General features: G+C 34.9%; 1 protein-coding gene across 2 annotated transcripts in view; it reads right to left on the reverse strand.

The window, feature by feature from the left end:
- Positions 1-17180, reverse strand: part of PIGB (phosphatidylinositol glycan anchor biosynthesis class B) — a 37624-nt gene that overhangs the window by 1304 nt on the left and 19140 nt on the right. For both annotated transcript variants that reach the window (XM_041738918.1, XM_041738924.1), the window contains exons 7-10: positions 10702-10753; positions 9417-9628; positions 8748-8812; positions 1725-1938 (exon numbers count right to left, since the gene is read on the reverse strand). In XM_041738918.1, the coding sequence (XP_041594852.1) occupies positions 1725-1938; positions 8748-8812; positions 9417-9628; positions 10702-10753 (543 nt within the window). The remainder of the gene's footprint in view (positions 1-1724; positions 1939-8747; positions 8813-9416; positions 9629-10701; positions 10754-17180) is intronic.

Consider the following 17180-nt stretch of genomic DNA (forward strand, 5'->3'; position numbering starts at 1 on the left):
AGATAGCAGTGTGGGAGACTCCATATTCTCTCTAACATTAGTATGCTTTTCCAAGAATGGAAGGGGCCTTTGGGATGAGCCGAATGACTTGTTAATAAGAGAGTAAAATTCCCTATAGGCTTAATTGGCAAGGTAGAAAACTTCATGAACCAGAAGGGATTCCTGTTCTCTTCCCTTTCTGCTCTGAAAAGGGATGGATCACATCCTTAAATAAGTTGTTCCTGTGTGTGTGTGTGTTTTTCTTTTTTTGTTGTTCCTCTATTTAAGATTTAGTAAGAGGGAGCAACATATGTTCTCTGATTAAAATCCAAATAAGTAATGGTTTTATTGTGGCATAGACTAGCATACATGCAAAAAAGACTGATTGATGAATTATGACAACTTAAGGCAGTCACTTGGGCCCTGAAAAAGCCATGTTTGTAACTGCCACAGGAAGAATAAATACATGATAGAGGTTTATGTTATTTATGAACTGCATTCAAGGTAAATTTACACAAGCCCTAATACTTTGACTTGTATGATTTAGAAGAGGAAGCTCTTGCTTCAGGAAACAAAACAAAACAAACAAAAAAAAAAAAACAAAAAAACCAAGCTGAGAAAAAGCTGCAAGTCTTCTACTGCAAAGTAAGCATTAGAGAATTTTTTTCCTCCATTGTGCAGTTTGAAAAACCATAAGATGAGAACTTGGTGAACTACTTACAGCCTAAACCTAAGACATCAATAACTACAACCATGTATGGAGACTATCTTGATGGCTCTAGAATTCCTATTCTCAGCAGTGTTACTGCTAATGTGAACATGGAGGTACAGTGAATGTACCACTCTCAGTTCTTTTTACATAGTAGTTGAACCTCACAATTTGAAGGGATATTTGGGTATTAAATATATCCTGTGGCTTTTGCCAGCAGTCTCAACTTTTCCAAATTGTGTATTAGTGATTGGCATTAATGACCAAGATAGAGTATTGCAAAAGTGTTAAATTATCTTAAAATGACATTAGCTTTGATATTTAGTTGACTGAATGTGCAATGGAAAATCAACTTCAGATCGATTAAAGTCAGGTTAAGTAGGTGTAGAACTTTTTAAAGGAAAATGGTTGGTTTACCCTCATACTGTTATTGGGCAATTTGGAAGCATTGGACCAAATGGATTTCTTTTTAAATGTCCTGCATAGTTAAGGTAGTTTTAGTGATGTATTTCTCAGAAATACTTAATTCAAGCATTAGAATAGTATCTAATTGAATTTCCTAATTTTTACAGGTGAAATAACTAATATAAAAAAAGAGATTTAAAAAAAAAAAAACTGGTTTAAGACCAGGGCAGCAGTCCAGTATTTAAATCTGGATTAGAATCTAGTGTTTTGAGATAAATTCAAAATTATAAGAATTTAAGATGTATTACAAAGATCTGTAGGAAGTTCAATGATAACAATTTCTTTTATTAAGGGTACCTTCAAATAACCTATAAAATATTTTATGACATTTAAAGTGGATCATTTAAATGTAAGTCATTCACATTCTTAAATTCACACGTATTTAAAAGTGATATATATGATTTTCATTGACATAGTTCAAATGGCTTTTAAAATTCAAAGAATATATATGAGTGGAAGTTTCAGATTTCTTCGTCATTTGAACAGTTAATTAAATTCAGGAATCGGAAAGGAATTTTAAAGTAGTCAGTTTCATTTTCTTAATAGCACATAGTGGAACAACTTTTATTACCTATAATAAGGAGTAGAATGGCAAGGCATCATGATAAATACTGAAGCTGAAGATTTATTGCGATTATTGTAACAGAGTTCTTGAATATGAGTCATGACATCAAGAGTACCTCGTTGATGAACTAAACCAGTATAGAGGGCGAGGAGCATATTCGATAAAAATAGGAAACTGAGAGCTGGTTTCTTCCATGTTTTCAGGTGGTTTAGTGAGTACCCTGTATGAAGATAGACATGTTGAACTGTAATACTGGCCATTCTTGTTTTAGGATAGCTAAGCCAATGTTAACTGCAAATACATTTGTAATTTTTAATGGAAGTAGCACAGACTGAAATGGTGTCATGGAAAAACAAGAAATAAGCAGTAGGTCATCTTTATAATTTCTCCCAACTATTCACTCTCATTGTCCTCAGGTCTTTAGCTTTTTCTAAAAAAAAGGAGGGATAGTGAAAACTATGGCTAGGGATTCCAGCAGACCCAGATTTGAATTCTGACTCTGGCACAAATTGTTTTACTTTGCTGAGCATTATTTCCCCCATCTGCAAATGGGGAAACAGTAACTTTTCCAACAGTATCTTGTCCCGTGCTTGTCCTGTTACACAGAAGTTCATTTACCTATCTCTCCTCTTTAATCTCCCAAACACTAGCAATGGATTGTGTACATATAAGTCTGTAATTCTGGAGGATGTGTGGCAGTGTGTCCTCTTAAAAAATACACCACTGGGAGATTTTCAGTAGTTACTATGTGTATGGTGGCATGAATATCTTTTTCTGAAAAAGTATGTCTTATCTTTCACTACAGTGTTGGGCAACTCTGAGATGCTGAACAATTTTCTTTTTAATTTGTAAAAGTAATTCTTGCATGTAGCAGAAAACCGAGCAGAACAAATAGAGTAAATTAAAAGTCCCCTGTCCCTTCCTATAGTCCTATTCCCCAGCAATAGTCCCACATAATAAGCACATAGGATCTGTTGAAAGTACCCACAAAAGAAAAGACTTTTGCAATGGAAAAGAATAAGCTTATAAATGAACTTGACATTTTGTTCATACTCCACATGTACTGTCTCCATGGAATTAGATAATTGTTCTTTTGGAATTTGGGTATCCAGGATCCAGTCTGTGGCTTGCCTGCAATTTTAGCACTAATTCCTGCTGGGGACAAGGCACTGTTTTCCATGATCATCACCTAATTGACTGCTATCAGCTGTCTTAGCTTGGCTCAATCACTGACAATAATTGAACATGAATAAAATTAATTTCAGCAGTTGCCATTTAAAGACACTAACATAAAGTTGGCCTCAGAAGGGCTGTTCAAAAACAGAAGTAAATGAAGACCTGTAATTTACTTGAATCACATCTGGTACTTTTCACATTAGCTGAAGGCACTCATTTTTGCAACTTAACCATTTCTATAAATTAAAAAAAAAACACAGTATTAACATTCAGTTTAAGAAAAACTGAAGGTACATTTTGTTGTACAGTTAAACGTATCTTAATTAGGTAAGGTGCCTTTACAGATTTTATCTGTTTTCATCACTTTGAAGATTATAAATAATATATTGTACATAAATAACATCTAACAATTGAAAATAAAATAGGCATGCCTGGGTGGCTCAGTGATTAAGTGTCAGCCTTCGGCTCAGATTGTGATCCCAGGGTTCTGGGATCAAGTCCTGCATCGGGCTCCCCACAGGGAGCCTGCTTCTCCCTCTGCCTATGTCTTTGCCTTTCTCTCTGTGTGTCTCATGAATAAATAAAATCTTAAAAAAAAAAAGGAAAAATAATAAAATAACTTCATCTATTTCAAGATGAAGTTATTCCAAGATCTCTGATACCTGCCACTTATTTGATAGCTGAACCAAATTTGGTCAAGGAATCTTAGATGCTCAATTTTGTTCCTCTATGAAATGTTTTAGGTTACCTATAATTCATTCTATTAGTTGGAATGTCATGTATCCCTCACTCTTACTACTACTTGAACTAGCTGATTAGGCAAAGCATATTCTAAAAAGTAGTGTGATTAAAAAATGATAAGATCAAGAAAACTAAACCTACATTAAAACATATCTAGATTTAAGTTTGCAGTGGTAAAATGTGGAACCTACTGAAAGTTTGAGAACTAGAAATAACTTTATTAAATTGAAGTAGGATTCCAGAAGTTCTCTTATTTGTAATAGTTGCAGTCACAGAACTAATAGGCCAGCAAGCTTAGGAGCTATGCTTTGTTGGGTAGAGAAGTAAAAGCTAAATATACTTAGTGGCCTCATATTATAAAAAGCTACATTAAAGCCTACCCTTAGCAAGGCATTTTAGAAGACAACTTACCCTCAGGAATATTCAAATGAAGCATAACGTGGCCATTATGAAATGTTCACTCATCAATAGTTTGTTCACTCACTAAATACTCCTTGAAAGCTTTTAAGAAGCTGGCATTAGGGACATAATAGAATGGGTGATAATAAAACTGGAGTACATGGCGGTGAATGCTGTAAAAAAGGCATTGTGGGTAGAATGCTGGAAGAAAATGTGCTTGTATTTCCAGCAGCTTCAATAAAGAGAAGAGTCTTAAATTAGGTAATGCTTATATTTTCTTTGTGGTGATATTAGGATGGATCCTTTCATAGAGAACTGGATCTCCCTATTTGGGGAAAAAATATATAGAAAATGCTGGGGAGAGAAGGGAAGAAGGAACAGTTGAATAGACTTGAATTTAAATACTCCCAGGGTTCTCAAACTATCTGACACTGAACATTACCAAGGGGATTTCAAAAACTGGAGTTGTTCAATGGAGAGCTGGAAATACATTACAGCTGCAGTGCTTAGTCTGCACCACAAGAGAAGCTTAAGATTCATGGTTTTCTTACAGGGAAGCAGTATGGTTTCTTCAGTATTCACGAAAGGTAACACGATCCTAGTAGCTGCCATCCAGTAAGTCTGTGTAATTGTATGTACAAATCATATGCACACACCCTTCTCACTGAAAAGATCCACCCTAAAATGAGCTAGCTTCAGAATGGGATGGATAGCACAATGTAACGGAAGCATTACCTAACCTGAAATGTGAAACTCCCTCTGCCAATTACTTGAAGATTCTGCAAATACAAGCTTTCTTCTGTAAACCACTTACAGAAATCCTTCAGCCTGTCATGTAATTTCCATGAGAATAAAAACTTACTGTCTGAACAGTAGTTCCCCCCTTCTCTGTGGGGGATCCATTCCAAGACCCCTCCGTGGATGCCTAAAACTGCCAATAGTACAGAACCCTTACTCTATTCCTATATTCCTGTGATGAAGTTTAACTTACAAATTAGGCATGGTACAAGGTTAATAACATTAGTAAAATACAGTAATTGTAACAGTACACTGTAATGAAAGTTATATGGATGTGGTCACAAAATTTCTTACTGTACTGTAGCCATCTTCCTTGTGATGATGTGAGATGGTAAAATGCCTATGTAATGAAATGAAGTACGGTGAATGACACAGGCATTGTGACATAGCGTTAGGCTACTACTGACCTGAAGCTAGGTCAGAAAGGGGATCATCTGCTTCTCGACCGCGGCTGACCGCAGGTTACTGAAAACTGTGGAAAGTGAGTAGTGAATAAGGGCCTGCTACCATAGTAACTCTAACTCAGGGCTAAATAACATCCCAGAATATTGAATTTGCTCCTGTTATTTATGCCAACAAAAAGATACATAAAAGAAGTTGTAAGAATTTATAAGACTGATAATTATCTCTGGGAAATGGAGTTAGATGATTAGAGGATGGCACTATAGGGTTTTTTTCTTTTTGTACCATGAGTTTATAATAAGCATACTGGACTCTTAATCACTATCATCAGACTAATATTAAAAGTTGTAAGTCCATTATGTCCCAGCTGACTACTCTTCAGGATAAAATCTAAAAACTTGAGTATGTAAGAAGGCCCTGTATGAGTTGGTTCGTTCTTTACTCAGCCATATCTCCTAATCATCCTATGATTTATCTTGATATACAGTTATTTTTTAAGTTATGGATATTTAAGTGTTACAATCTGTATTCTTAAGCAATGATACCAGCTCCTTCTTACCAAGGTAAGGTTCATTGTAATGGAGAAGTTAAGGGCTGTACACTGCTGATCTCATCAAACACAGGGGTAGGAAGGATGCATCCATGTTTTGGCAAAAATAAACAGAAAATCTGATCTAAACGCCCAAGAAAAAGATCTCGACCAAGTTCTACTAACCAGAGATGTTCCTCTGGGAAAGCTGTTTGGTTAACTTAAATTCAGTGTTTGCATGAAAGAAACAAAGAGTGGTTTAATTCTGTGATGGAAAATACAGGAGAATGGGCCTGGGAAAGAGACTTTATTTTTTAATTTTTATCTTTTTTTCAAGAGAGGCTTTGTTAAGAACAATAAGGAGAATATTGGGCACAGAGGTATCGGAAGAATTTTACATTGCTACTTTGCTAAGGAAATAAAACTATTTTCATAGAAGTCCTAAGTAGTGCCAAAACCAAAGATGGTGAAAGGCATTCTCAGCATTTTATGTCAAGAGATAAATATCCAAATAACCACCTGAAAGACTGTAAATGTCCCTGAGGAGAGGAATGGGGAAGGAGGGCAGAGAACCATTGTTTTTTAAAACAAGTTAACGGAATGGCTTTTGAAACATGTATGTGCAGTTTTGATAAGACAATTAGCTTATGGAGAAAGTGTTCTAATCAGAGACAAGCAAGTCTGTATTGGCTTCTGTGGTAAAACAGATGAAGCAGATACCCAACCTAGAATTAGTAGCAGGTGTTGGAAACCTCAAATGACAAGAGATTCAACTAAAAATTTCAATGTTATTAGACCAATGGCACCTTCCTTTACAGATAAGGAAATGGAGGCACAAGATTATACAGTTCACTAAGGATCAGAGCCAGTTACAGAAGGTGTGTTTTCCAGAGTTAGTCCTATTCTGGATAGAGCTGAGGGAAATTCAGATGAGGCAAGAGAAGTTACTGTAGTTTGAAAACATGGCTGCAGTTATCCCTCTTTGTGTGTCTAATCCCTACATGAGCTGGAAGCTTCTCTCTTGAATCTGGCCTGGCTTTGTGACTTGCTTTGTCCAAGACACTGGTGGAAGTGACAGTGAGCCAAACCACAGACAATAATAAAGTTTTAAGCCATGATGTCTTAAGGTGGTTGTCGCACAGCAATTGCTGATTTAGAGTTGTCATGTTTATATAAAAATCAGGTTACAATTGGTCACAAAATAATAAAAAGATTGGAGGTACAGTAAAACTCAAGATTTTATGTAGTTAGAAAAGACCTACAAGCCATTTAAAACAACTCCAAGAGGACACCTGTCTGATGCTGTTCCTGATCATCCAAAGACTGATGTCCAGGTGAGCTCACTGCTGACTCTTAGTGGGAGAACAAGTCTCCTAGGAATTAGAATCTTCAGGTTCAATTCAAGGACCTTAGGTATATGTGTCCAGAGGAGGCATCACATCCTCTGAGATGAGGGGTTTTGCTAGTTCTCAGTCCTTTAAAGATCCTTGTGAGTGGACAAAGGACGGAACAAAGGCTGATTCTTGTTCATTAGGGATCATCTTCAACCCTCATCAACATTTTATCTCAGTCTTTGGGATTGGAAACAGGTTACCAGGAACCTGCCACTTAAGATTCATTCTTTTGGACTGAGATTGAGGATTCAGAAAACCTAGTCTTTCTCTAAAACACTATAAAGACATGGCACAGAAGTGGATTGCTAGAAAACCTCAAATTATAAAAATGGAATGAAACCAAGTTCCTAAACTATCAAAACAACACACAAATATTTGTCCTCCAGTATGGCAACACATCTGGGCAGAAACCAAACTTGTTTTAATTATAACTCTAATTCCAATTCAGGTGGTTGTAAAGAAAAATTTTAAGTCTGAACAGTGATTCATGTACAGATTTGCAGGTTTGCTTTGGTGAATGGGCCCACTATTCTTATGACTTGCCAAATAGCTGTTAGATGCCTATATTTTGTGCCTGCATCTGTATATGAAGTGAGACTATAAAGTAGTGGCAAAAATGAACTTTAGTTTTAGTGCTTCGGATGTATCAAATATTTAGATGTATATGGGTGTGTGTACATACATACATCAATTATATATGTGTTCTTATATCATGTTTGTATATCAACTGGAGAGAGTACATACATCTGAGATTTGTAAATGATGTATACTTGGCCAAAGGTGGCTGCTTAACTCTGGGTTTTTTTGTGTTTGTTTTTAAGTATAAAAAGTTTGATACCATTAACTCTAGTTTTTCCCAGCTTCCAGTCTCAGTTATATACTTATTTCTTTCCTCCTCAGTCCCGTGATTTTTTTTTAAGTGATTAATATTTGAGGGAAGCCAACAGTCATTTATTATGACTGTTATTAGCCCGAAGTTAATAAAGTTTCAATTCACAGTTTTCCCAAACCAACCAATGTAAAAATTCACATTTTCCAGAGCTGAGTAATATAAGACTTTGTAGAAGTCACATGTAAAAAAATTACTGCAAAAGACCCAGAGGAAAAATGGAGAAAAGGCCAAAAATAAAATCAGGCATGGGGATCACTTTAAAAACTGCATATGCATTAGAATGAGTCTTAAAGGAGGCAGATGGGTATGAAGAAGCATTAAAAAGTCTCAACAGCTATAAATATATTTGTGGACTGAAGAATTTCATAGTTTAATCATAAACTTAAAATGCTATTCTAAAATAGACAAATTTCCTTACTTTATAATGAAAGATTCCTACTAGCCAGAAACATCACCACCCAAAGGTCCTTTGGATATTAAATCCTTAGGTTTTTATATCACATTATAGGACACAGAAAAAAGTATATTTGGGCTGCAAAAGGAATACTGCAGTAATATAGCTTGTAATTAAGAAGCATTTCTCATTTAGTAATTGAAAAGTATTTTAGTGTCTAAGGAAAATTTATCGTCCTATTTCTATATTGTCTATTTCTCTATTGTCTATTTCTCAACTTTTTCTGTTAAACAAAAATACTTACCACAAAACACCATACAAAATGGTAAAACTGGATAGATAAACCTGAATTCTTTGTGGCTCAACATGCTATAATAAAAAAAGATATTAAGAGAAAATATTATTTTTCCATATTACATGATAGTTGGAGAAATAAATATATTGAAAATATACTCTAGTTTTCTAAATACTGAGACTGAATTTCATGATTCAGGATGTAGTCTCATTATTTTTTAGTTATAAGGTGATGATATGTTAAAAGTAATCCTAATCCTAACATTTGATGTCAATGTGAAGTTGTAAAGTACAATTACATTCTAAAGAAGATTTCTATTACCAATCCAATTAAGTCATATTACTCAAAATTTGGAATGATATATATATACATTTTCATTAAAAAATGTAATTTCTCTGGTCCTTCAATACTCAAAATTGTGGTAGTTTCAGTTTTTAAAACCAAATACAGTTTTTCAACTTCTTAAAAATTGTATTCCTTGTGAAGCGAACTGTACATATCAGAAGTATTCGTTCTGAGCATCAACCTAATTATTACCTTTTCTGTCTGCTAAATAATCCCCACTAACAAATCATAGGAGTTTATACATTTGCAGAAGATAGACTGTTTATTTTTTTGAAGAATTTAAATTCTTGGTAACATTAAAAAATTTAATGATTTGGACAAATAAAATCTTACCTATAAATTAGCAGTGTCCACAGCACAGTTACCAAAAGTATTCGGTACCTCTTTGGGGCCAGAAAGCAGCCATGAATAAAGAAGGGTAAGTGAGTACCCAAGACAGCCGGAAATCCTTGACTGAAGTACCAATGCCATGGATGAGAACCGTAAAATGTTCCCAAATTCTGCAGCACGTTAAATTTCAAAAAGTTATACTGAACCAAGGTCCACTGGCATAGTTGATAGAAAGAGAAATAGAAATGTATTAGTGCCAAGTATGAATCTTTGGGATTAGGGAATTTGGCAGAATCTTGAATGAACTCTAAAAACCAAATAATGCTTTAAATAATTTTGATTAATGACCACATGAAATCATTCATTTTAATGTTCTAAGTATAATGTGTTCTGCTAATATATAAAAAAATCTAGGTTTCTGCAATTCAAGAAAGCATGAATAAACATGTATTTTAACAATGTAAATTACACATACAATAAGAGATAAGATCCTCAAAGATAGTTTTTTACATGAGTATGCATGTTACCCATGTTAAAAACTTTAGTACCTTATGATATCACACATTAAGATAAAGTTTTGAAAACATCACCTTTTGAATTATAGCACAAGATAACAGCAATAACAGCAGTTAACAGGAAATGCTCATGTCTGCCAAGCACTAGTGTAAGCATTTACATGCATTATCTCACCTATTCTTCAACTTTATAAAACAGGTACCAGTTATTTCTAGTTAAGGAAACTGGCAAGAAAGGTACATAACTTACCCAAGATCACATAGCTAATAATGAGGGCACTAGGTTTCAAATTGTGGTAATCTGATTCCAAAGCCCCTAAGTGACTTAAAATCAGGGAACTTAAAAACAACTATACACCGTTACCAACAGTCGTGACATTAAAATGTGAAATAAAATGCAAATAAAATGCTTGAAGAAGAGTATTCTGATTGTTTGAAGTTCTGGATGATTAACTTGAAGCCAATTAAAATTATTTAAAAATTTAATCTTTATTGTTACAAACCTGACTAAATTATGCAAACTTGACAACAATGCCATAAAATAGAATCCTTTTAACTGCAACTAGGAATACGCAATTCTATTTTATGGAAAACAGCAAATTGAATGAAAGGCAAATGCCAATAGTTTTTTTTTTTAACACATCCCATAAAATTTTTAAAAAGTTATTTGCCTGTGTTCCCAAATACTCATTGATTAATAAGTCAGGTTGAGTTTTTAGTGTAATAAATGGTTAGATTAAGAATAGTTGTTAGCTTAATATATTTTAACTTACTTGACCAAAAAAAATACGATCAATTATCAGAGACAAAGTTAAAGTGACAAACCTGAAAAACAAAATAGAAGAGTGATTTACATTCTGAACTTACTTACTGAAAATTCAATATTGGCATACAGCTTTGAAAATGCTTGGCATCAAGAGTCACTGTAAAAATCCTTTACAGTTTTTCCAACTGAATATGCATTTACACATTGAAAGATCTTTCACTGATAGAAGCTGTATTTAAGGAAGTTTCTAAAAATAATAAACACTGTATTATCGTTGCACAAAAAAATTTTGGCAACTTAAAACTATGCACATTTAATACCTCATTGTTCATCATGGGTCAAGAATCCAAGTGGAACTGAGCTTGGTGTCTCTGGGTCAAAGCTTCTTCTGAATTGTTAAAATGTTGGCTGGTGCTAGAGTTTCATCTAAAGGCTTAACTGGTTCTGGTGGGGAAATCTCCTTCCAAGCTCACTCAGCATGGCTGTTGGGAGGGCTCAGTCTTCCAAACGTGACCTTTTCTTTTTTTTAAGACCACCTCCTGACATGGAGACTGGCATCCCCCAGGGTGAGCCAGCAAAGAGAGAGTAAGATGGGCATCTGACATAGATGCCACAGTCCTTTAATAACCCAATCTTGGAAGTGACATCCCTTCTGCCACATTTCTGTTTGTTAGAATTAAGTCAAAATATCCAGCACCAGCTCAGGGGAGGGGAGGCAGAGGACACAAGAAAAAGGTGTGAATATCAAGATGATGGGATTAGTGGGAGCCATCTCAGAGGCTGCCTACCATAAACATGTACACAGAAAAGAACACTATAAGCCTTCATGAATCATCACTATATGGACACAATTGTGTAACTGTCATATAGACCAGGATAGAGAGCATTAGCAGCACTTCAAAAGGCTCTTCTGTCTTTCCAACCAATCTCCACTCTCTTCCCAAAGGTGACCACAATCCTGACTTAGGATACTGTGGATGTTTTACCTTTTACTGAGTTTTACAAAAATGAAATCACACTGTAGACTCCTTTCCAGTTCCTTTCAATCATGTTTTTGAGATTTCACTACATTTTTTATACATTGCAGTAGTTCATTCATTTATACTACTATATAGTATTCCACTGAATTAATATACCACAATGTATTTATTCTGTTGATGGACACTGCTTAACTTTTTTAGCTCTTATGAACAGTGCAATGAAAATTCTTCTATGCACCTTTTGTTTCCCATATATATATATATATATATATATATATATATATATATATATACATTTCTGCCTAGTATATACCTAGGGTTGAATTACTGGGCCCCACAGTGTAAGTACAATCAGTTTTAGCAAATTCTTACTGTTTTCCAAAGTGGTTATATAAATTTATATTCCTACAGGAATATATAAGGCCTCTATATCCTTTTAGGACATTTGGGTAGATGTATACTAGCATGTCATGGTGGGTTTAATTTATATTTCCTTGGTGGCTAATGAGGTGAGTACCTTTATACTTCTTAGCCATTTAAATATCTTTTGAAGTACCTGTTCAGGTCTTTTAATCAATTTTCTATTATCTTTTTCTTACAGATTTGTATGAGTTCTGTATATAATTGATAGAAGTTTTTTCTTGGTGTTGTGCTTTATACTGCAAATGTCTTCTGGTGTGAATCTTATAGACAAAAAGTCTTGAACTTTAATGTATTCAAGTGTATCTATCTTTTCCTTTATAGTTAATACTATATTCTATTTAGGAAATCTTTGCCAGCCTCAAGGTCATGAAGATATTCTATCATATCTTAAAGAAGTGCAACTCTTTTACCTTTACAGTAAGGTCTATAATTCCCTGGATTATTATTTATTTTTTTGCTGATGGTAGCAAGTAGGGGTCAATATTAATTTTTTTCCCATATGGATATTTAGCTAATTATATATTTATTTAAAAGACTATCCTCTCTCTACTCTATTACCTTATTGCTGTTATCATAAATGAGTGACTTTTTGTCTGGGCCTATTGCTGGACTGTTGTGTCCCACCATTCTATTTGTTTTACCTTGCACTGATTCTAAGTAGTCATAATTACTGTAACTTTGTAAGAAATCTTAATATCTTGTAGTGTAAGCCATCCAATATTTCTATGATTCTTTTAGTTAATATTGGTATTTTGCATTCAGCCTAAAATTTTTATTTTATCTTATTTTATTTTTTTCAGCCTAAAATTTTTAAATCAGCTTTATCAGTTCATACACTTACACACCCATACTGGGCTTTAATTGGAATTGCACTAAATATACATATCACAGTTTGGGGAGAGATGATATCTTTAAAATATTGAGTCTTCCATCCATGAACATGGTATATTCTTCCACTTATTAGGTCTTAATGTTTTGGAGCTTTCTGTGTAGAGTTCTTGTGTATCTTTCATTATTTTATTCATAGACATCTGATTTTTTTGACACTACTGTAAATGATACTTATTTTCCTTTTAATTTTTTATTTTGACATAATTTCTGGGAAAAGTTGCAAGAATACTATAAAGAATTCCCATATATCCTTCATCTAGATTCCCCGAATGTTAACATTTTACCGTACTTGCTTTATCCTTTTCTTTATCTTTACGCATTTTTTTTCTGAACTGCTTAATAAGTTGCAGACATCATTCACCTTTATCCCTATACTTCAGTGGGTATTTCCTAAAAACAAGAAAATTCTCTTACATAAATCACAATCAGAACCAGGAAATATTAAATTTTCATGGCTATCTAATTTACACCTTGTTCAGATTCTGCCAATTGTCCCAATAATGTCCTTTATACAAAGATAAAGAAAACCTTGATTATTTGTTGTGTTCACTTGCATTTCTGTAGTCTCCTTTTAATCTAGAATATTTCCTTAATATTTCCTTGTCATTCATGACTGGCATCTTTGAAGAATACCGGTCAGGTATTTTCTAGAATGTACCTCAGTTTGCGTTTGGCTGATGCTTTCCCATGAATAGATTCAGATTATGTGTTATGGCAGTAATACCAAAGAAGTGAAAGGGTGTTTTCTTTGCTTCTGATCAGGAATCTCATTTTAGTGATCTGTCCAAATACTGGAAATGTTAACTTTGATCATTTTTTTCTTTTTAAAATTATCTACTTTTAAAAGATTTTTATTTTTAAGTAATCTCTTTACTCACTGTGGAGCTTGAACCCACAACCCGTGAAATCAAGAGTTACATGCTCTACTGTCTGAGCCAGCCAGGCACCTCTTAACTTTGATCCCTTGGTTAAAGGAGGTGTCTGTCAAGTTTCTCCATGGTAAAATTATTATTTTATCCATTGTAATTAATAAATATTTTATGGGGAGACACATTGAGACTGTATAAATATTCTGTTATTTATTTCTTAAACTTTTACCCACTAGAAACAAACAAGGGGTAATGGAAGGGGAGGTGGGCAGGGGGATGGGGTGACTAGGTGACAGGCACTGAGGGGGGCACTTGATGGGATGAGCACAGGTGTTAGTACTATATGTTGGCAAACTGAACTCCAATAAAAAAAAATACAAAAAAGAAAAAAAACCTTTTACCCACTAGTTTTAGCATCCAGATAAAAATCAATATTTGTATGTTGACTTTGTATCCAGTGAACATGGTGATCTTGCTTACTAATCATACTAGTTTATCTCTAGATTCTTTTGGATTTTCTACATACAATCATGCCACGTCATTTTATTTCTTCCTTTCCAACCATTTGTTGTTCTTGCCTTACTGCACCAGCTAGGACATCTACTAAATAGCAGTGGAAGTAATGGGCATACATGTATCATTCTAGACCTCAGGGAAAAGGGTTTCAGTGCTTTAACACTTAGTATGGATTTGCTATAACATTTTATAGAAATATCATATTAGTGAAGTCCCCTTATGTTACACATTTTCTTTTTTTTTAATTTTTTTTTTTTAAATTTATGATAGTCACAGAGAGAGAGAGAGAGAGAGAGAGAGAGAGAGGCAGAGACACAGGCAGAGGGAGAAGCAGGCTCCATGCACCGGGAGCCCGATGTGGGACTCGAGCCCGGGTCTCCAGGATCGCGCCCTGGGCCAAAGGCAGGCGCCAAACCGCTGCGCCACCCAGGGATCCCTGTTACACATTTTCTAATGGTTGTTCCTCCTCTTGCATCATGAGTAGGCTTTTCATTTTATCATATGGCTTTTCTGTGCCTATTAAGATTGTTGTGGGCAGCCCGGGTGGCACAGTGGTTTAGCACCACCTTCAGCCCAGGGCATGATCCTGGGGACCTGGGACTGAGTCCCACATCGGACTCCCTGTGAGGAGCCTGCTTCTCCCTATGCCTGTGTCTCTGCCTCTCTCTCTCTCTCTCTGTATGTGTGTGTCTCTCGTGAATAAATAAAATCTTTTTTTAAAAAAAAGATTCTTATGAATTTTCTCCTTTATTCTGTTATGTCATGAATCCTACTGACTGATTTAAAAATACTAAACCTACTTCACATTCCTGAACTAACATTAATCTTGGTTATGATGTATTATCCTTTTTTTTTTTTTAAAGAGAGAGCGTGTACACAAGTGGAGAAGGGAGGGGCAGAGGGAGAGAAAGAGAGAGAATCCTAAGCAGGCTCCACACCCAGCATGGGGCTGGATCTCACAACCCTGAGATCATGGGCCAAGCCAAAACCAAGAGTTGGATGCTTAACTGACTAAACCCCCCGGCACCCCATTCTCCTTTTTAATATATTGCTAGATTCAATTTAGTAAGATTTGTTTAAGAATTTTGCATTCATAGTCATGAGAGATACTGATTTATAATTGACTTCTCTTGTAATGTCTTTGTCAGATTTTGGAAGGGTATGGTATCTTCATTAAAGGAGCTAGGAAATGTTATTCTTTTCTATTCTGTGGAATTTATTTTATGTGGATTGACATTTCTTCTTCCTTAAATATATGGTAGCATTTACCAGTGAAGCCATCTGAGCCTGGTGTTTCTTTGTTTAAAGTTCTTAATTACAAATTCACTTTAATATATATAGTACTATTCATATTTACTATTTCCTCTTGTGTCAGTTTTGATAAGGTGTATTTTTCTAGGAATTTGCCCATTTCATCTGAGTTGTCAAATTTATTAGCAAAAAGTTGTTCATAATATCCTCTTATCTTCTTAATGCCTGTAAGGTCTATAATGATGTCCCGTACCTTTGTTTTGTCTTGCTAATTGTTGGTGAGAATGTGGCAGCTGAAAGGCAACTGAATTATATTTAATTTTACAGAATGAATGACAAAATGATGTCCTAAATTCCCAAGGTCATGTAAAAGGCAAAGAGAAGTAGATCCATACATATTAGAAATTTTCCTAAGACTAATGCAAGACTTTTCTCTATATTTAGAGATTCTTGATATAAAACTGTTTTTGTTTTTTCTTTCTAATAAATAGTCCGAGGTGCTAGAGATTTGGTGTTCTAGTCCCTGTTCTGACCCTGACCAGCCCAAAGACCTTGCAAGTCTCATTTCCTTCTCTGAACCTCCACTGCCTCATCTGTAAAGTGAGGTGTAGATGAATTTTGTGTTCTTTTGAAGTAAAATCTACTCCTAGTATGGGGCTTGAACTCATGACCCTGAGATCAAGTTGCATGCTCTATCAACTGAGCCAGCCAGATCCCCTGCAACTGGTTAGTTTTAATGGGTGCTTAATACATAAAAGGCTGTTGGGTTGGGGCCAACTCAGTGCACCAACACTTGACACTGTAAGACTAATTAGATCTGTGAATCATATTTGTTGCACTGTACAATTTCAATTTTCACATACATCATCTCATTTGTTCTTTCATATTTCTCCCTTCAAAATAAACAAGATAAGCATTTTGATTTATATGAATAGGCTCCTTCAGGCCTTCACAGCTTTAAGCATGCTGTTTCCCTAGGCCTAGCAAATTCATGTTTATTCTTGATATTATTTAAAACATCATCTACTTTATAAACCCTCTATTAATGTTTCCCCTACAAGCAGAATTAGGCTTTTTAATTTTCTGTTCTCCTACAACATTTTGTTATATAACACTTGGAACACTGTATATTGCTGGTCAAAAATTCGAGGTATCTCTTTTCCCTCACCCCATTTTGACCTTGGGAGAGACACTGCAACTTACTCACTTCTGACTCCTCAAATGCTTGATATAAAGCAGGCTAAATTCTTGTTGAATGAATATATTATCAGAATACATTGTATTGCTGATGAGAAAAAAAGCTTTTTATCTCTCTGTGTAAAAGCTTACATGATCTGAGCTCCTGCTATCTCTCTGACCTCATTATCATATTCTCCCAAGTTCACTCTCCTTTAGCCACAGTTGTTCCTCAAATATGTCAAATACATCTTACATCAAGATCTTTGCACTTTCTGATCTCTTTGCCTGGAATATTCTCTGTCTCAATTCCTTTGGGTTTTGGCTCCAATGTCACCTTATCATGGCAGTCTTCCCCAATTACCCTATAAAAAATAACA

Source organism: Vulpes lagopus, chromosome 2 (assembly GCF_018345385.1).
Source record: "Vulpes lagopus strain Blue_001 chromosome 2, ASM1834538v1, whole genome shotgun sequence".
NCBI classification, from domain to species: domain Eukaryota; kingdom Metazoa; phylum Chordata; class Mammalia; order Carnivora; family Canidae; genus Vulpes; species Vulpes lagopus.